The sequence below is a fragment of the Lepisma saccharinum genome, chromosome 25 (assembly GCF_977018435.1).
Source record: "Lepisma saccharinum chromosome 25, izLepSacc3.1, whole genome shotgun sequence".
NCBI classification, from domain to species: Eukaryota; Metazoa; Arthropoda; class Insecta; order Zygentoma; family Lepismatidae; genus Lepisma; species Lepisma saccharinum.
In genome coordinates, this window is record NC_139253.1 from 24,876,707 (window position 1) to 24,892,832 (window position 16,126).

At 39.7% G+C, this 16,126-nt stretch overlaps 1 protein-coding gene across 2 annotated transcripts in view; it reads left to right on the plus strand.

Annotated features, from left to right (window-relative positions):
• LOC145978887 (inactive tyrosine-protein kinase 7-like) overlaps positions 1-16,126 on the plus strand; it is a 203,850-nt gene that overhangs the window by 160,459 nt on the left and 27,265 nt on the right. For both annotated transcript variants that reach the window (XM_083111814.1, XM_083111815.1), the window contains exons 5-8: positions 5,257-5,401; positions 9,899-10,035; positions 13,708-14,004; positions 15,103-15,393. In XM_083111814.1, coding sequence (XP_082967940.1) covers positions 5,257-5,401; positions 9,899-10,035; positions 13,708-14,004; positions 15,103-15,393 — 870 coding nt within the window. The remainder of the gene's footprint in view (positions 1-5,256; positions 5,402-9,898; positions 10,036-13,707; positions 14,005-15,102; positions 15,394-16,126) is intronic.

A 16,126-nucleotide genomic window follows, 5' to 3' on the forward strand; every position in this document is an offset into this window, starting at 1 on the left:
TTCTAGCGGAAGGTTATTCAGTTTGGTTGCTCTATAGCGAACAAACTTTCAGATAACTGAAGGTCAAAGTTCATACCAAGTTGTGAAGCCCCTTATCAAGCTAAACAACTTCTTTTTTTGCATGCGTTAATATTTTGGGGCACTTTTACTAGTGATAATTACGTTTTTCCCCACTGAGGAAAAGCACGGCAAAGAGGTGAAACTGCGCAAGAGTAAGCGTAGGGATAAATAATGACCCGTTTCAATTTGGATGTAGATGTACATTTAGTAAAAAAATGGCAATAAATCCTGCCTTTGTGAAAATTTTGAGTGTGTGTGTGGATGTACAAGTCACAGCCTTTCCTTCAAAGTAACATGTTCTCACTGACCGAATAGAATGCACTTCGTGGCAACTACCACCCAGAATTCCGCATGCCTGGGAGAACCACCGATCCAGATATTTTCCCAGTTACCAGTCGCTTCTCTTTGACAATCGCGGCCATGAATCTAACTCCGAGGACTAAATCGTCCTCTTGTCAATCTACGCTCGCCTTCCGACAAGCGGCAAAAGCGTCTTGGCTCGCGCGGAGATGCCTTCCGTGCGCAGTGAACCTTCCTCCGGCAGAGGAATGCTCCGCCTCATCAAGCCTTGGAGCGACGCCAGCCGTCACGCCTCGGTTAACCTCGCACCCTGCACCGTCACACCGTTAACACCGCGCGGAAAACAGACGCCTCTGAAATCGCATAGCAAGCGTTGTTCTTCTCTTTGCCGAGCTGTAATTGGACGCCTGCTGCGGACAGAATTATGGTTTTCGGGTTAATTTGAACCTAAGAATGGACAGCAACGAGAGACTAACTGGATTCCTTGCTTACAAAACATGGTAATAAACAAAGCGACTGTCTGTGTGCGTGTAAAGGGTGGCATTCTCTTTTACCTGTGTGGCTGACAATAGGAAGTAACCAGCTCAACAATCACAGGTGAACAACTGAGTTAGGGACAGAAAACCAACGCGGCTCTGTTATTCCGTCAGCTCGTCTAATTGTTTCAGGGCGACTGTTGTGCTGATTGTAAAGATAAGTGCGATAAATACACATCCACTGGTGCTAACTTAAGGCGAGGAGGGACAATTACGCACCAGTGGTGCATTTATTTTAATATCGTCGGATTGGGCACTGATATTTAAGAAAGGGACTAGTATGCAAAAGAGTATGAATTTCTCTCCATGTTGCGAGTGGAGACTGTTTCCAAGTTGATTAGTAAGATAGACAAGATGTTTCAAAAATATGATTAATAAGTATTTACAGAATCCCATGTATTCCTTATGGGAAATCAACTTCAAGTTACGGCTAATCAAATGGGAGTTTCGACTTTTCCTACTACTATGACGTAGTTCAACGTGTCCTTTCTCCGTCCATGTACTTTTCTACGTCATCGGATGTTTGATATTCCCGAGAGAACGAATAAAATAATGGCCCCATAAGCCTAGTGCATTTCTCCTTGTCTCCTACGGCCATCCTGGCAGTGTTGCCAAACCTGGTGTGCATAAAAGAGCTAAATTTCACCATTAATAGAGCTAAAGATGACTTTTCAAGGAGCTAGATTAACGAAGGCTGCATAAAGAGCCGTCTAGGGTAATTTTAGGTGTCAGAGGGGTGGGGCTGTTGCTATTACCGTTAGCTTTAAAGTGATGGCAATTTATTCTTAATTTTCACCAATCTCAGTAATCTACTGATGCTCATATGAAATCGAAAATAAAGGATTCCCGGATAACAACATTGTCATCTTTACCTTAGCCACGGCGCTATATAAAAGTAGCTGGGGGAGGTAAGAGGGGGTGGGTGACGCAGCCAATATGACAATATCAAGTTATCTGCAAAATGTACACTCATGGCAAAAGTTGGTCTTTGTGGGCCGGAGCCAGTGGTGGCATCATAGTGGGGCAAGGGCGGGTGCCACAGTTCACAGCCAAACGAGCGCATGAAAGAGCCAGATCTGGCTCCAAAAGAGCGAAGTTGGCAAGAGTGATCGGCAGCTGCCGCAGCGAGACAGACCTAGGGGAAATTGTCCCTCTCTCCCTTAAGTGGGATGGAGGGCTTGAAACCACCCTTTAATTTGTCTATTGTACTTGTAACCTGGTGAAAATGAAATCAGCGATTCACACGCTTTCTCTCCAATGGCTGCCATGTTGCGGAAGCGAACGCCGTTACTGACCGTGCAAGTGAAACACACATCGTCTGTTTCGTGTGGTATTATATTCTAACCAACCTCGTATAATTTTGCACGTGTAACCTTATTGAGATTATCTTCTAAACGAATAGATGTAACTATCTATCCGTTCGTAAACATAACTGATGGGGGGGGGGGGGGCGATCGGGGATCTTCGCCGACTTACCAAATCAGCCATCAGTCAGGGGTACCCACGGGGGGAATGATGGGGCAGGCCGCGCAATCAAATTTCTGGGATAGATTATTCCTTAAAATAATACAAAATTTCAACATACATATTTTTTAAAATATAAAAAATATATTTAAAAAATTACACTTGGGCACCATGATGCAATATGTGCGCTGAGGTGGGGAGGGGGAATCGGAATATATTTCCTTAGCAATTCATTTACTTTAGCTGGTTCCAAGTCATTTTTGGTACTAGGTGCGCCATATTTGATCCGTTAGAGGCAGAAATGGAAGAATTTGGGGGAGGGGGATCAGGTAAAGAGTTCAGTAAAGCTTTAAAAAGTTACTTTCAGTATTAGGATGGTAGTACACACACGATCGTAATAAAATATTTTTATTTGAGGATTAGAACATGATTGGGGGAACGAGCCATTACCTGAAGGGGGGGAGTAGGAGGGTGTCCATTTTTAAACGGGACTTTTAAATTGATACACAGGAAACCAAAGGATCGATCGACTAAGCTCCTAGTTACGTCTATGTAACCATTTAAATGAAAATTTTAACTGAGTATATGGGGTTAAAAGGGTATTGTTCTCACTCTTTTGAAGTACACTGATCCACAAAACTTAAGGAACACCAAGGGATTATGAGAGCAGTAAAGTTATAGAGAATATTGTAAATCTTGAGAATAACATTACAATAAAATCTCTCTTCTGCACATCATCGTCTCAAGTTTATCTATGCATTGTCACGCTACACTGGCGTACGCAGAGATGGGTTGATGAGTCTACAGCCCCCACCGAAATTGAGAAAGGCAACCTTTTGCGTTCGTATGTTCGCAATTTCCATGGGGCATTTGGTCCGGAGTTCCTGTTTATGGATGACCGGTCACGTATTGCGTCAGAATTCCTGGAAACAGAACATCTCACCCGTATTGAGAGGCCTGCATGCTCACCGGACCTCATTCCTATCGAACATGTTTGGGAAGCACTTGATCAGGGCTTATGAACACCAATAAGGCACAGATCCAACGAAAATGACCAGCAACATTGCAAAATTGTATACAGGGTGAACCCTGTTTTGTGTTTGTTTCCTTCTCTTCCCTTGGTGTTCCTTAAGTTTTGTGGAGCAGTGTATTTTGAGCGAGCATAAAGTCCTTTCCCTCCAAAGTCGGCGTGTGCACCTATGTTTGAATACTTAGGTTAGTACCGTGGACTCATTTAGCTTACTGTTTGCCCTACAGTGATTTATCCACACACGTACTACACTTTTTCCTGAAGATCCCTATTTTTTCACAAAGGCCAATTTTGTGGTAATTTCTGTGCTAAATTTACCCTTACACACCCGTAAAAACGATCTTACACGCCCCCAGATGGAAAATCCTGGATAAATCCCTGGTCCCGCATGACATTCCGTTCATCTTGCCGTCTTTATCTCCCCCCTTCCAACTTGACACGCCCTTCTTCCTCATTACACGATATATCAGGGCACACGCCATCTCAGATGATGTCAGGGAATTAGCATATTACCCACGTGCTGTTCCATCCCCCCTTTCCCACTTCTTAAATGAACAGATGCGCGACGTGCGGCTCGTGCCAAAGGAAGGCAGGGGGGAACACTTTTGATCTCGAAATGTAAGTGAAGCTATCTCGAACGCACGTGGCATCTTACGTCCTGATAGATTTATGTTTAAACAAGCTAGTCGGTAAGATGAGCTGTCGGCTGGGTGCGTTTACTATGAGCAAGGACGCCGATAGGCATTTGTGTTTTTGTATTCTTTGCTACTTGACATCGCATTACTGCTTTTGAAGGTTAATAGCAACGATAAGGAGGAATGGTGAATTTAATAAATATGTGGAGAATTCCTCACCCAGGATTCGCTTATAATATCTGGCTACGCCAATAACTCCTGGTAGATACTTCGCTATGAAACGGTAGTACTTTTATAATGCAGTTAAATGATGAAATGTGAACACACGGACAACTTCTATATTTCAGATTATCTCGAAATTTCCCCCTTAAGCTTATACAGATTTGACGAGGAAAATGCACACATCCTATTCCTATATTGTCTGCTTTTGCTGCACCGTCTTTTGTTCGTGTAGTCTCCTGTTGCATCACAGTCTGCTATTGCTGCACCATCTCTTGTTGGTGTGCAGTCTCCTGTTGCTGCAGTGTCTTCAGTTTCTTCATAGTCTTCTGCCGCTATCCCTGCACAGTCTTATGTTGCTTCATAGTCTCGTACAGCTGCACAGTCTCCTATTGTTACACTGTCTGCTATTGCTGCACAGTCTCTCATTGTTACACCGTCTGCTATTGCTGCACCATCTCTTGTTGGTGTACAGTCTCCTGTTTCTACACAGTCTGCTTTTGCTGCACTGTATCCAATTGCTACAGAGTCTTCTATTGTCACACTGTCTGGTATTGCTGCACCGTATCTTGGTGTTGCTTCACAGTCCCCTATTGGGGAAATCTTGCCAACCCATAAAGCCCAACACGATAGACAAATTTTCACTTACGTTTGCCTTGGTTCCATATTTTTTATGGATTATCAGGTTTTACTGCCGAGCTGCTCAAATAAGAGTTTGTGATCAATTAATTACTATTGTTACTATTTCTTAATGTACCGAGTGAGCATGAAAACGGATGAAGTTGGTTGACAGGTGATATTTGAAATGTGTGGGGTACCTGGAGGATACCTGAAAACTTTAAAATGGGATACAGGGTCGAGTGACACCTCATGCAACGTTTTTCTATCACAAACAACTTTTTATGGAGAAAACATGGGGGGGGGGTATGAGACCATAATTTTTCTGGTTTTAATATATCATTACGATTACCGTCTTGAGCTTCAAAATAATTTCTCTTCTTTTCTTTTTCAGGTGACAATTCAGCGTTAATCAAAGTTGTGCCACGGAATCAATTGGTTCGCCGTAACAGCCCAGCAATGTTCGACTGCGTGTACGAAAATGCAGCTATTACAGAATGGTACTTCAAAAACGTTGGACCTCTCAACAATTCCACTAGGTATGACTTACGCCACTGTTTCAATAATTCCACAAAGGTAGAGATTTATGTAGAGGAAATGGGCCCTAAAGTAAAAGTAAAATAATAATAATAATAATAAGGAAATAAAGTCGCTTCATAAATATAACAAACAAATACCAATACGAGAATCCCATGAACCTATACAAGTCAAGGAAATCAGTTTAGGAGTGAAAAGTCGTCAATTTTTTAAAGTTTTGCTTGTTACTTTTATAGACACACGAATTTTGTCAAACCTGTTTCCAGAGCATGTATTTCACCTCATGTAGCAGATTGAGGCAACTCTTCAGTGTTAATTATTAATTTATATAATGGCTATTGAAATAACATTAAACATGTATTTCTTATGGAGAATGAAAACGCCCCCCTCTTTTCACTTAGTGTTTTTACTATGCAAAGCTATATTTTGAGAGTTCTCGTCACTGTCTACCTTTCTCTTTTCTGTTCATACCTTTTGTGCTTCTGGAGTAAAGAAAAATGTAATAATTTCATTGGCGCCCATGTAAGAATCTAGCTTCCGTCAGACACCGGGCCCCGTTGATCTTTCTCTCGTTCGACCTTCGCCGACCTCTGTGGCGGAGTGGTTAGCACAGCGTGCTTCATCGCCAGGGGTCCCGGGGTCGAATCTCGGCCTGGTCATGGGTGTTCGTGAGTGTTCCTTCACCAATTTCATCATATCATCACTCAACCTCATCTTCACCATTAGCTAAAAGTGTCGACGTAAAACAACCTAATTTAATTCTTTCGACTCTTCCCGCTCTGTCAAGGAAACTATACAATAAAATCCACTTATCGGCCTAGAGTTAGGCAACACACATAACGCCTTGCAGAGAAGCGAGTATGTCCCATTTTTATTGCCGATGACCGTACATGGATGCAGAACAGAACCAGAAGAAAAAGAGGCCTGCGTTTCGTCCTCAGTTCTTCTGTGGTTGCAGCAAGAAGAGACAGTGAGCGAAGTCACATCCCCTCCGCCCGGGTCATGTTACAAGAAGTTGGTTTTCCTGTCTTCTCCGTAATTCCATCCGTCCCCGCAGTCTGGGCTAACGCAATCAGGAGATGGCAGGCCTAGTGGTAATTACAAGGCAGGGCAAAACGCGAGAGAAGCTGTAACCTCGTTAGGAGCTCTCTCTCTCTGGCAAATGTAATTTCTTTTGGACGACGAAGGATAATGGCTAGCGCTGCTGCTCGCTTCCGGAAGCACCTTCGCATCGCTTCCGGAAGCACCTTCGCATACCGACAGGAAGGGAGAAAGACACCGAACAGTCGTGCCATCTGTTGACTAAAATCCCAAATATTACGGAAAATTCCAGCTGCGTTTGTAAGCACGCTACCGAGATAATATCGTGCAAAATCTCGTCTTTTGCTACTGTGTCTACATTTTTCTCGGTCTTGTCGCGACCAGTGGCGTGCCCATGATTTTCGAGAGGGGGTTACGTACAGTGGCAAAATTAGGGCTGACTAGTAAAAAATGTATACGTCAATCCTCATTTTTATCATATTTTCCTGCCTTTGACTTTTTTTCTTCTTTAGAAATACTGGGCCAAAAGGGGGGGGGGGGTATGGTCCCCACTAACTTCCCCCTTGCGCACGCCACTGGTCGCGACCTTCGAAGAAAAAAACAATTGTTACAACAGTATTTTTCCTTGGTGGTAGAATAAATTGTCCAATGTGTAACAGAAAGCTTCAAACATGAAACGTGATACCACAAATGGCAATCGAAACATTGCCCATAATCTCAGATCATTGTCGGGTTTATAACAACTTGCCACTTCTTCGATTTTACCTGATTGCACATCGCCAATGCCACCATCGCGAGTAGGTTCCTTCATAATGTAACACTAGACTTTAGCCTACGTAATAAGAGCAAGTCTTCATATAAGTATATCCGTTTAGGGTTAATGAATCTTATGTAGAACGGACAATAAATTCAAATCAGTTTAATGTGAATAAATACGTCTGTCAAGTGTAGTCGATACCAGATTTGAACCAGACTATAAATATCTTGACTACTGATGCGATATGTATACCTTAGTAGTGGTGTATATGGAGGAGATACCGAACTTGATATCGCCACTCCAGATGTCCTGGAAACAAAAATATGACGCTTTTCACCATTGGAGCTAAGTTCTCAGAAACGAAATTGAAAATATGTTACTGCTAAACTTTTCGCGAGCACAGAAAACTGCATCAGCATGTGTTGCTGAGTAATATTATCCATCAAAATAAAAAAATTCTTTCCAGTGCACACTTTATGCGCAGATAGGCTAATCTGGACTGGACCTACCAGGGATTTATCCAGAAATTCCATCTGGGTAGTGTAAGTTCGTCTTTAGGGGGTATACGTGTAAATTTAGAGCCAAAATCGTCGTAAATTGGACCATTGTGAAAAATTTTAGGGGTTATTGGGGATGGAGATAAATAATTGGGTCCTACAGCTTCATGTGGGATCCGCATTGTTCCTTCGCCGGGGATCGAACCCGGGGCCCGCCGCATCAGCTAATGACAGGCCTCTCTGCTGTTATATGTGTATGTGTGTATATGTGATTTTGCTAATCCGTTAGTTCGAGGTGCCTCGTTTGATTACACATACGTTTCGAAGTAAAATATTCACACGAGGTTGATTGCACACCAACGTTTCGAGGTAAAATATACACACGAGGTTGATTACACACCAACGTTCCGAGGTAAAATATACATACAAGGGAGAAAATGTCACTACCTCGAAACGCTCTCGCACCTTGTCGGAGTGTCTTACACTACATTTTTAACACATGAGTGAAAGTCGCCGAAAATATCGAAAATGACATCACACAGCCCAGGTTACTCTACTAAAGAGCAAAATTCACGTCCTGGAAAAAGATTTAAAAGAACACCACCATGACAGACCAAAACTACCAACAAACTTCAGCATAGCATTCCCTTTCCTTAAAACAGCCATGAAACTCAGTCGTGGGTTGATAACACCTCGTGAGTAGTAACGTATCGGATCTGCCTGTGGCACTGCGGCGAACGACGGCGCTCGTTGATGCTCGTTTGTTTATTGTTCCTCAGCAGCTTTGGACCTGGAGTCTGTTGTAAATATTTGGCGGGAGTCGCTGACGAGATAAATATTTAGATCGGCGCGGAAGAAGAAACCCACTGATACATTCGACCGCAGACCGAAGGTTCAGACCTCCATCTGGGGAACCACGGTTGCGGTGTAGCAGAAGCCAACACTGGACGGAAGTTTATTCATGTTGGACGCAAGCACCACTGGGTGTGAAGACCCACCTTGATTATTACAGGTGCACAGTTCATTCCTGCTAGCTTGAATTCCGACTGGAGTTTGTTTGTTTTTTCATACTTGCCAAAATATCAGGGCAAGTACTGTTTCTTCGTCAAAGAAATAACTGTGCAGTGTTTATGCTATACCTATACTCGAATCAGTGGCGTGCCCAAAGGGTGGTTGGTGGGGTCATAATCCTCCATTTGACGTGGTATTTCTTTTAAAAAAGCGTCAAATCCGGCCCAGCAAACAAGAAATCCTAGATAAGTCAATGCTATTTTAGCCCAAGAATATTTTTTTTGTATTTAGTGGTATGTGAACCAGGGATTTATCCAGAATTTTGGGGGAGGGGGTGTAGGTTCATGTTTAAGGTGCTGTAAGGGTATAATTCGAGCAAAATGACCATAAATGGGGTCTTTGTGAAAAAATGTATGCGGGTGTTGGATTTTTTTTTTTGGGGGGGGGGGGTGTTAGAAGAGTGCTTGGATAAATTACTGGTATGTGAACTATGGCTGTCTGCCTGAAAATATTCCTACCCACCTCTGACTCCTCACTCATTTTTTTTCTGGTCCAATCACTGAGACTGGGAGACCAAGGGCGAGGCACTTCTCTGTAGTGCCCAAGACTGAAATGGCCACATTTACTTCTTCAGACATAATTTATGGATAAAAGGATAAAATTCCACATTTCAACAGTCTGTAGCCTTGAAACAGAAAAACCTCCTTGATGAAGAAAAGTTGTTTACCTCAGTGGCATCAATACACTATGAAGTTTTGGGAGTGATACACTGCATATATTGTTTATACCATGTATTTCGAGAGGAGAATGAGACAGACATTTAGAACTCAAGATAAAAACAAGAGGGACATTCACAACCTGAGAGGAGATCAAGACTATTCCAAGGCTCATTTGATACCAACCCTAGTCTTGAACTTCTGAAAGGTATTGTAAAAACTCAAATAGTAAACAAATAAATAATGAAAACTCCACTCTCTTTGTCCACTTTTTATATCACAAAAATTAAATTTCCCAAAGCTAGCCTTTCATGCCCACAGATAATGGGGTAAGCCTTCCTTTTGTAGCAGTCAGTTTTATATTTTTCAACTGTTCTTGCATTCTATGTCCCCTATTGGAGGAACTTTCATAAGAGTAAATTCATATTTATGTATACATAGGGTCTTTCCATTAATAAAGTGTACTATGTTTTTCAGGATGACAGTTTTTCTCAATGGATCCTTACTTATCCATCGAACTCAACTTTCAGATGAAGGAATTTATATGTGTGTTGGTGTACAAGAATCAAATGATGGACCAGCTCAAAGTTATACAGCTCAGTTGAAAAGTGCATGTAAGTACAAGAATAATTCAATTTAAAACCTGTAACAGTTTGCTAAAGTATGTTCTAAAAAAACAACAACATAATACATATCGTATGTAATGTATGCTGTGCTGTCTTGCGAAACTATTTCATAAACACATGTTTATTGTGTTGTCGCCTATCATAGATGTCATTACAGAAATGATTATTTGCATCAAATGATTGCACACAAGACTTTTCCATATGTATTTTAAAAAAATCTTATTCTTGGGAAAAATATATCCCTTTAACATATAATCACTTATGCACTTTTGTAATGAAAAAAGTTAGTAGAATGCAGTTCGTATTTTTGCCTTGTTTTATCGTGTCTATCTTCTGTCTCTTCAGGCTAATTGTAATATGAAAGAGATAAATTGCAACACTCATGCCATGATTTGACTCTGGAACCTTCCATGCTTAAATCATGAATTGACCACTTGGCTACCATGGTGGCTAGAATGCACACATCTCTGAGAATAACAATGCTAACATTATTTCGTAAATATTGAAAAGTATTTTCAGATGTAGCGTCATTTCTCTTAAATTTTTATTTTTTGACTAGGGTCTCATTTTAGATTCTGAAATAATATGTAAAGTTTTCATAGGCGCCGACTCCATGGGGCTTAGGGGGGCTCGAGCCCCCCCCCCCCAATGTTAATGATGTGGGGCAGAGCCCCCCAAATAATTTTACTTAAGAGGATCTAATGTATTATTTTTCTTCTCTTGTAAAGTTTTCTCTGAATTGTGCCACATGAACTTAACTTTAAATACACATTTGAAATGTTCTAGACCATCAACTTTGGGGGGCTGAGACCGCTAAACCATCAACTTTAGGGGGCTATGATCGGAGACAGCAAAACACATGACTTATTACTATATACTAAGTATATAATTATTATTTACTATTATACATATCTTAATCAGAGACATGATGAATTTAGCCAACGACTTGTTAAAGACTGTTTAGGAATCCCCTAAAAGAATGCAAATATTTAGGAATATTATTGATGTGAATGAGAAGGCTGAACGTACTGGACTGCGACCACTTTGCCCTCGTCGGTGGACGTTGAGAGCCTCCAGTATGCAACAGATCTTAAATAACTATGAAAACCTTCTCAATTTTGTTGATAAATATTCTGAAGAAGATTCTACTGACGCAGCATCAAAATGTGCTGGATACCTACAGACAATGCTTCACTTGAAGACACATTTCTTTCTCTCCCTCTACTGCCATGTGATGGGTCCAATAGAAGAGGTAAACTGTAAGATTCATTCTCCACGCATTGGTGCTACAGAAGTGGAATCAAAACTAAAATACTTCACTGACATCTTTCTAGAAAAGCGAATGTTTTGAGCAGTTCTGGCTGAAATGCACAGAGGGCAAACCGAGCCTCGTTGATGACTCAGAATTGCACCGGCAACGTCATGTCCCTATGAGACTTGAAAATCCTGATGCTGCCAAAACTCACAAGTTCTTCACTCCATAATAGCATTATAAATCAATATAAACCGACGTCTGTGACACAGCAAAATCATGTGTTAAACAAGGACATGAATCTACAAGACTACAAAAAGTAACAGCCGTAGAGAAAAAATGTATCTCAGCTGTGAACAGTTGCACAACAAACTTTCAGCAAACGCGAGAAGGTCATTCAGTCCTATTCGCCGACTAAAGACATATTTGAGATCTACAATGAGGCAGAAGAGACTAAGCAGCTTAGCGGTAATCCACGTACATCAAACTGTGCTTGATAATTTAGACCTGAGACAGCTCGTTAATGAGTTCATAAAAAAAATAACCCACTGGGTAGAGCAACTTTTGCTTTATTTTTAAATCATGTTCATATGTTTTTGTTGTGTATGTCACTTTATATCTTAGTGTACATGCTATTTTTTTATTATTGCAAAATTAAATTTAAAAAGTAAAATATTGTAGCAAGAACAAAAAAGTAAAACTATTTTCCTGCGATTTGTGTTATCATTTATGTAAATAATTAAATAAAACTGTTAAATATTCGTTATTTTATGGGTTATTTGCAACCCATCACATGTCTGTTGCGGACATTAAAACACACCCATGCCCTCGCCGGGACTCGAACCCGAGACCTCTGGATCAAAGCGAGTTAAGTCGACCACCCAACACGCTCGGCTACCGAGGCCGGCATAAAACTGTTAGGTTGGCCTCTTAATGTAAATACATACTTTTCAATAAAAATGTTAATTGTTATCTAAAAAACACATGAGCAGACACAAAAGACATAAAGAGACTTTGAAACAGTTTCTAAACATTTTTCATGTTACGTTTCATTTGCATGAGGAATATAATAGCTGATTAAAAACTTCTATACGAAGACGTAATTTTTATTTTTAAAAAAGGGAGGGAGTGAGTCATTCATTCATTTATTTCAGTGTTCAGAGCCCCCCCAATAATTTTGACAAGTCGGCGGCCCTGAAAGTTTTGAAATAAAATTGTTAGTGAAATTTTGTACATCTGGTGTAAGAAGAAATTAACAACAGTTTCCTTTGACCTGAATAATGCAATATCAAATTTGACATTAAATATTCTAAGCTAGTATAAATTATGTTCTAAATTTAGTAAAGAATAAAAATAACTGAAAATAAATTTTAAAAAAACATCTCAAGATTTAACAAAGGAAACATTTGACTTCATCCTAGGTTTAAATATTTTATGGGATACAAAAACTATCAAGAATTTTCTTTTTTTTATGAACAAGAACAAGTAAGGAATTGCTTTGTTAAAATTTTGTAGTAATGGGATAAATGTAATCCCTATTAAGGCATGTCAGTGCATCAGTAAAATAGCTGGCAATTTTACATATCTGCTATATCCATAAAAAAACTAATTTGTACAAAATTTTGCCATTTTGTTATTACTTTTAATATAAATTTATAATTCATATGGTTTGGTTTTGTAAAAAAAGTGCAAATGTGCCGTTTCTTTTTTCAAAGGTAAAATTATTGCATTCACACAGTGATGTGCCTAAGGGGGGGGGGGGGGTTATAACCAGTACAGTAGACTCGTGATTAACCGAGGCTCCGGGTTAACCAAGGGAGTGGTTGGAAAACATCACACTTCATAACGCAACCCCCTGTTTGTTTATGGAGTCAAGTCACCATCCGTGCTGCACGTGTTCGTTACATTGTTGGTGTATCCGATTGTTACCATGGTGTTTAAGTCTGTGTAGGCCTATTCTAAGCGGAAAAAGTAATCTTCTCATTTATGTTGTACTAGTAATAAATAATTACTATACAGTTTTAAGTGTTGTTTCGTCATTTACGATCTATTAGCACATTATCTCCGTATTATCCGAGTTTTTCCTTATCTGAGGTAATCTCGGTCCCAATTAGCTCGGATAATCGCGAGTCTACTGTATTTCTAAAAAGAAAAAAGTCAAAGGTTGAAAAATATAGCAAAATTAGGACTGACTACTTAATCGTTATAAACATTAATTATCTAGGTTAACAAATCACTAATATTCTTCATGCAGGTTTATATCAGATTGGTAGAATATCAGGTATCAGTAAATTTTATATTGGTGCTTTATCAATATCAGAAAAAAATATTTTTTTTCTGTAATTTATGTTTTCTATTTATATGCCAAGCAAGCTGTAAAACATAATTAATTAACAATGTTGTTTCAGATATTCATGAATTAGCACCAGACTCATTTGAACCACCATTACCATCTGACCTACAGCATATTGTTCCTAAAAACGAAGAGTTTGAAATTACATGCAAGTCCCCTACAGCACACCCAAAGGCTCGAGTTTGGTGGGAGGATCCAAGGGGCCATATAATCTCAGATTCAGGGAGAATTCGTGTTGACAGCACTAGGCTTATTATAGAATCAACCAAAGAAGAAGATGCAGGCAATTATACTTGTTTTGCTGAGAACATGGCAGATACAAAATCATCCATTGTTAAAGTTATTGTTTCAAGTAAGTATCTGGTTAAATGAATGGGTATTTTGTGTGACAATTTTTACTGATAAAAATCTTGACAAACTATTGTCAAAATTGGCAATGTAGTGCATAGGTGTCATAACTGTAAGTTACATGTAAATAATATATTTTTCTGGATTATTAGAAGGGGATGCAACCCTTCCCTCCCCACCCACTGCCTATGATGCAGTGCTTATGTCTCTTTCAGATTTCAGTCATGTGGTTGTCTGAATTTGCAAAGAGGTCAAGATCTAAAATTTTCCATCTGAAGGGGGTTTAAGTTCAAATTTAGTGGGTGTAAGGATAAATTTAGAGGTAAAATGACCATACATTTGGCATTTATGAAAACATGTAGGAGGGTGTTGAAGAAATTTTGGTGGGTGTTAGGGGTGTGTATCACTGACCTCAAGCACAGCAATTATATGTTTCTTAGAGCCATAAACCATACAATATTATAATAGCACGTGAAAAACATAATGGAAAAGCAGGTAGTTGTATGGGTGTAATGCTTCCTTTTCTGGAAGAAAGGTTCCAGTACTCGTCAAGTTGGCTTGCTATTGCAATTGTGTTTATCATAAAAACTACTCAAAATATTGTGGTATCTTCAATAAATGGTTGTGCATCCATGTAGTTATTATTACTATTTTTTGTTATTTAGTGCCACTTATCTGCCACTTTTGACTAATTGCGACAATGAGGATGAGTAATGATATAATGATTGATTTGGTGTTTTAAGTCCACTTTATGCACAGTAAGGCTAATTGAGACTTGACCTACAGTTTAAAGTGGGATCCGAACCACTTGTGCCTCCACCGGGTATCGAACCCGGTACTCCTTGATTACAAGGCTAATGATATAATGAAATTGATGAAAGGACACTCATAAAAAAAAGCAGCCATGCCATCCTAGACAATGATTCGAACTTGGGGACCCTGACATCATAGAACTGTGCTAATAGTTAGTTTCATTCTCATCTATAAAAATATGTTGGTATTAGTTAGATATTGGGAGTTACTAGTTTCATTCTCATCTATAAAAATATGCTGGTATGGCATACAATATAATATTCTATTAATTTTATTTAATTATTTACAGCACCACCTGTTATTAGAGCAGATCCAATAAACCTACAGAAGGTAGACGAAGGCAAAAATGCCATTCTTTCATGCAGCTATGATGGAATGCCTTTCCCAATTACTGTGGTTAAGTGGAAGAAAGATGGGAAGTACCTTAAAGATGATGGGTGGCATACACTTGTTCATGAGCCCAATGGCACTTTAGTTTTGTTATCGGTAGAGCTGAAAGATGCAGGCAACTACAGCTGTGAAGTAAATACTACTGGATTTAAACCAATACAATCAAAGAAAAGCCAGCTCTATGTGAAAGGTAGGTAGAATGAGAGGATGAAAGTCATGCTAGTTATATTTCAGAATACTGGACATAGTAAACATATTCACACACTGTTTTCTCACTTCAGGTTTAGGTCAAAATTAAAGGGCAGGAGGAACAGTTTGTGTCCAGCAAAACGTGAGGACCCTAAACTGCTCCCCCCCTACCGACCTTTCCCCATAGAGAAAGAGAGGTCTGTGCACTGATTGTATGAGGGGGAGAAAACTTAGCATTACGCTTATCGGAGTATTATTTTACTTGTTTCCTTGGGAATACTAAACTTCCGATGGTGTCGAGAAACACATCAATGGAAAGGGAACACGAACATTTCATTTGTAGTAGGAAAAATCGAAAACTTTCATTTGATTACCTGTAACTTGAGGTTGAAGTTGTTGCGTTATTTTTCTCCACAAGGAATGCACAGTACTGTGTCAATTAAAAAAAATATATAACATTGCCACTGGAACCTATTGAGAAACTGACCAACTTTTTGTGTGTGTCCTCATTTTTAATGTGCAGTTGTGTTAACATCCACTTGGAGGGCTTTTGCAAAATTACAGCTAGTGGTAGTGAGAAGATATGTACTGGGAAGAGGAGGAACATAAACGTCACCCTTTATGTAACCTGAGAGAAAAGAAATATATATATCTGTGTGAAAGATCAAGGAAGCGAAAGGGACATGGTAGGAGATTCTAATCATCTTCATTTCCGCATCCGCTGTTATTAGGGT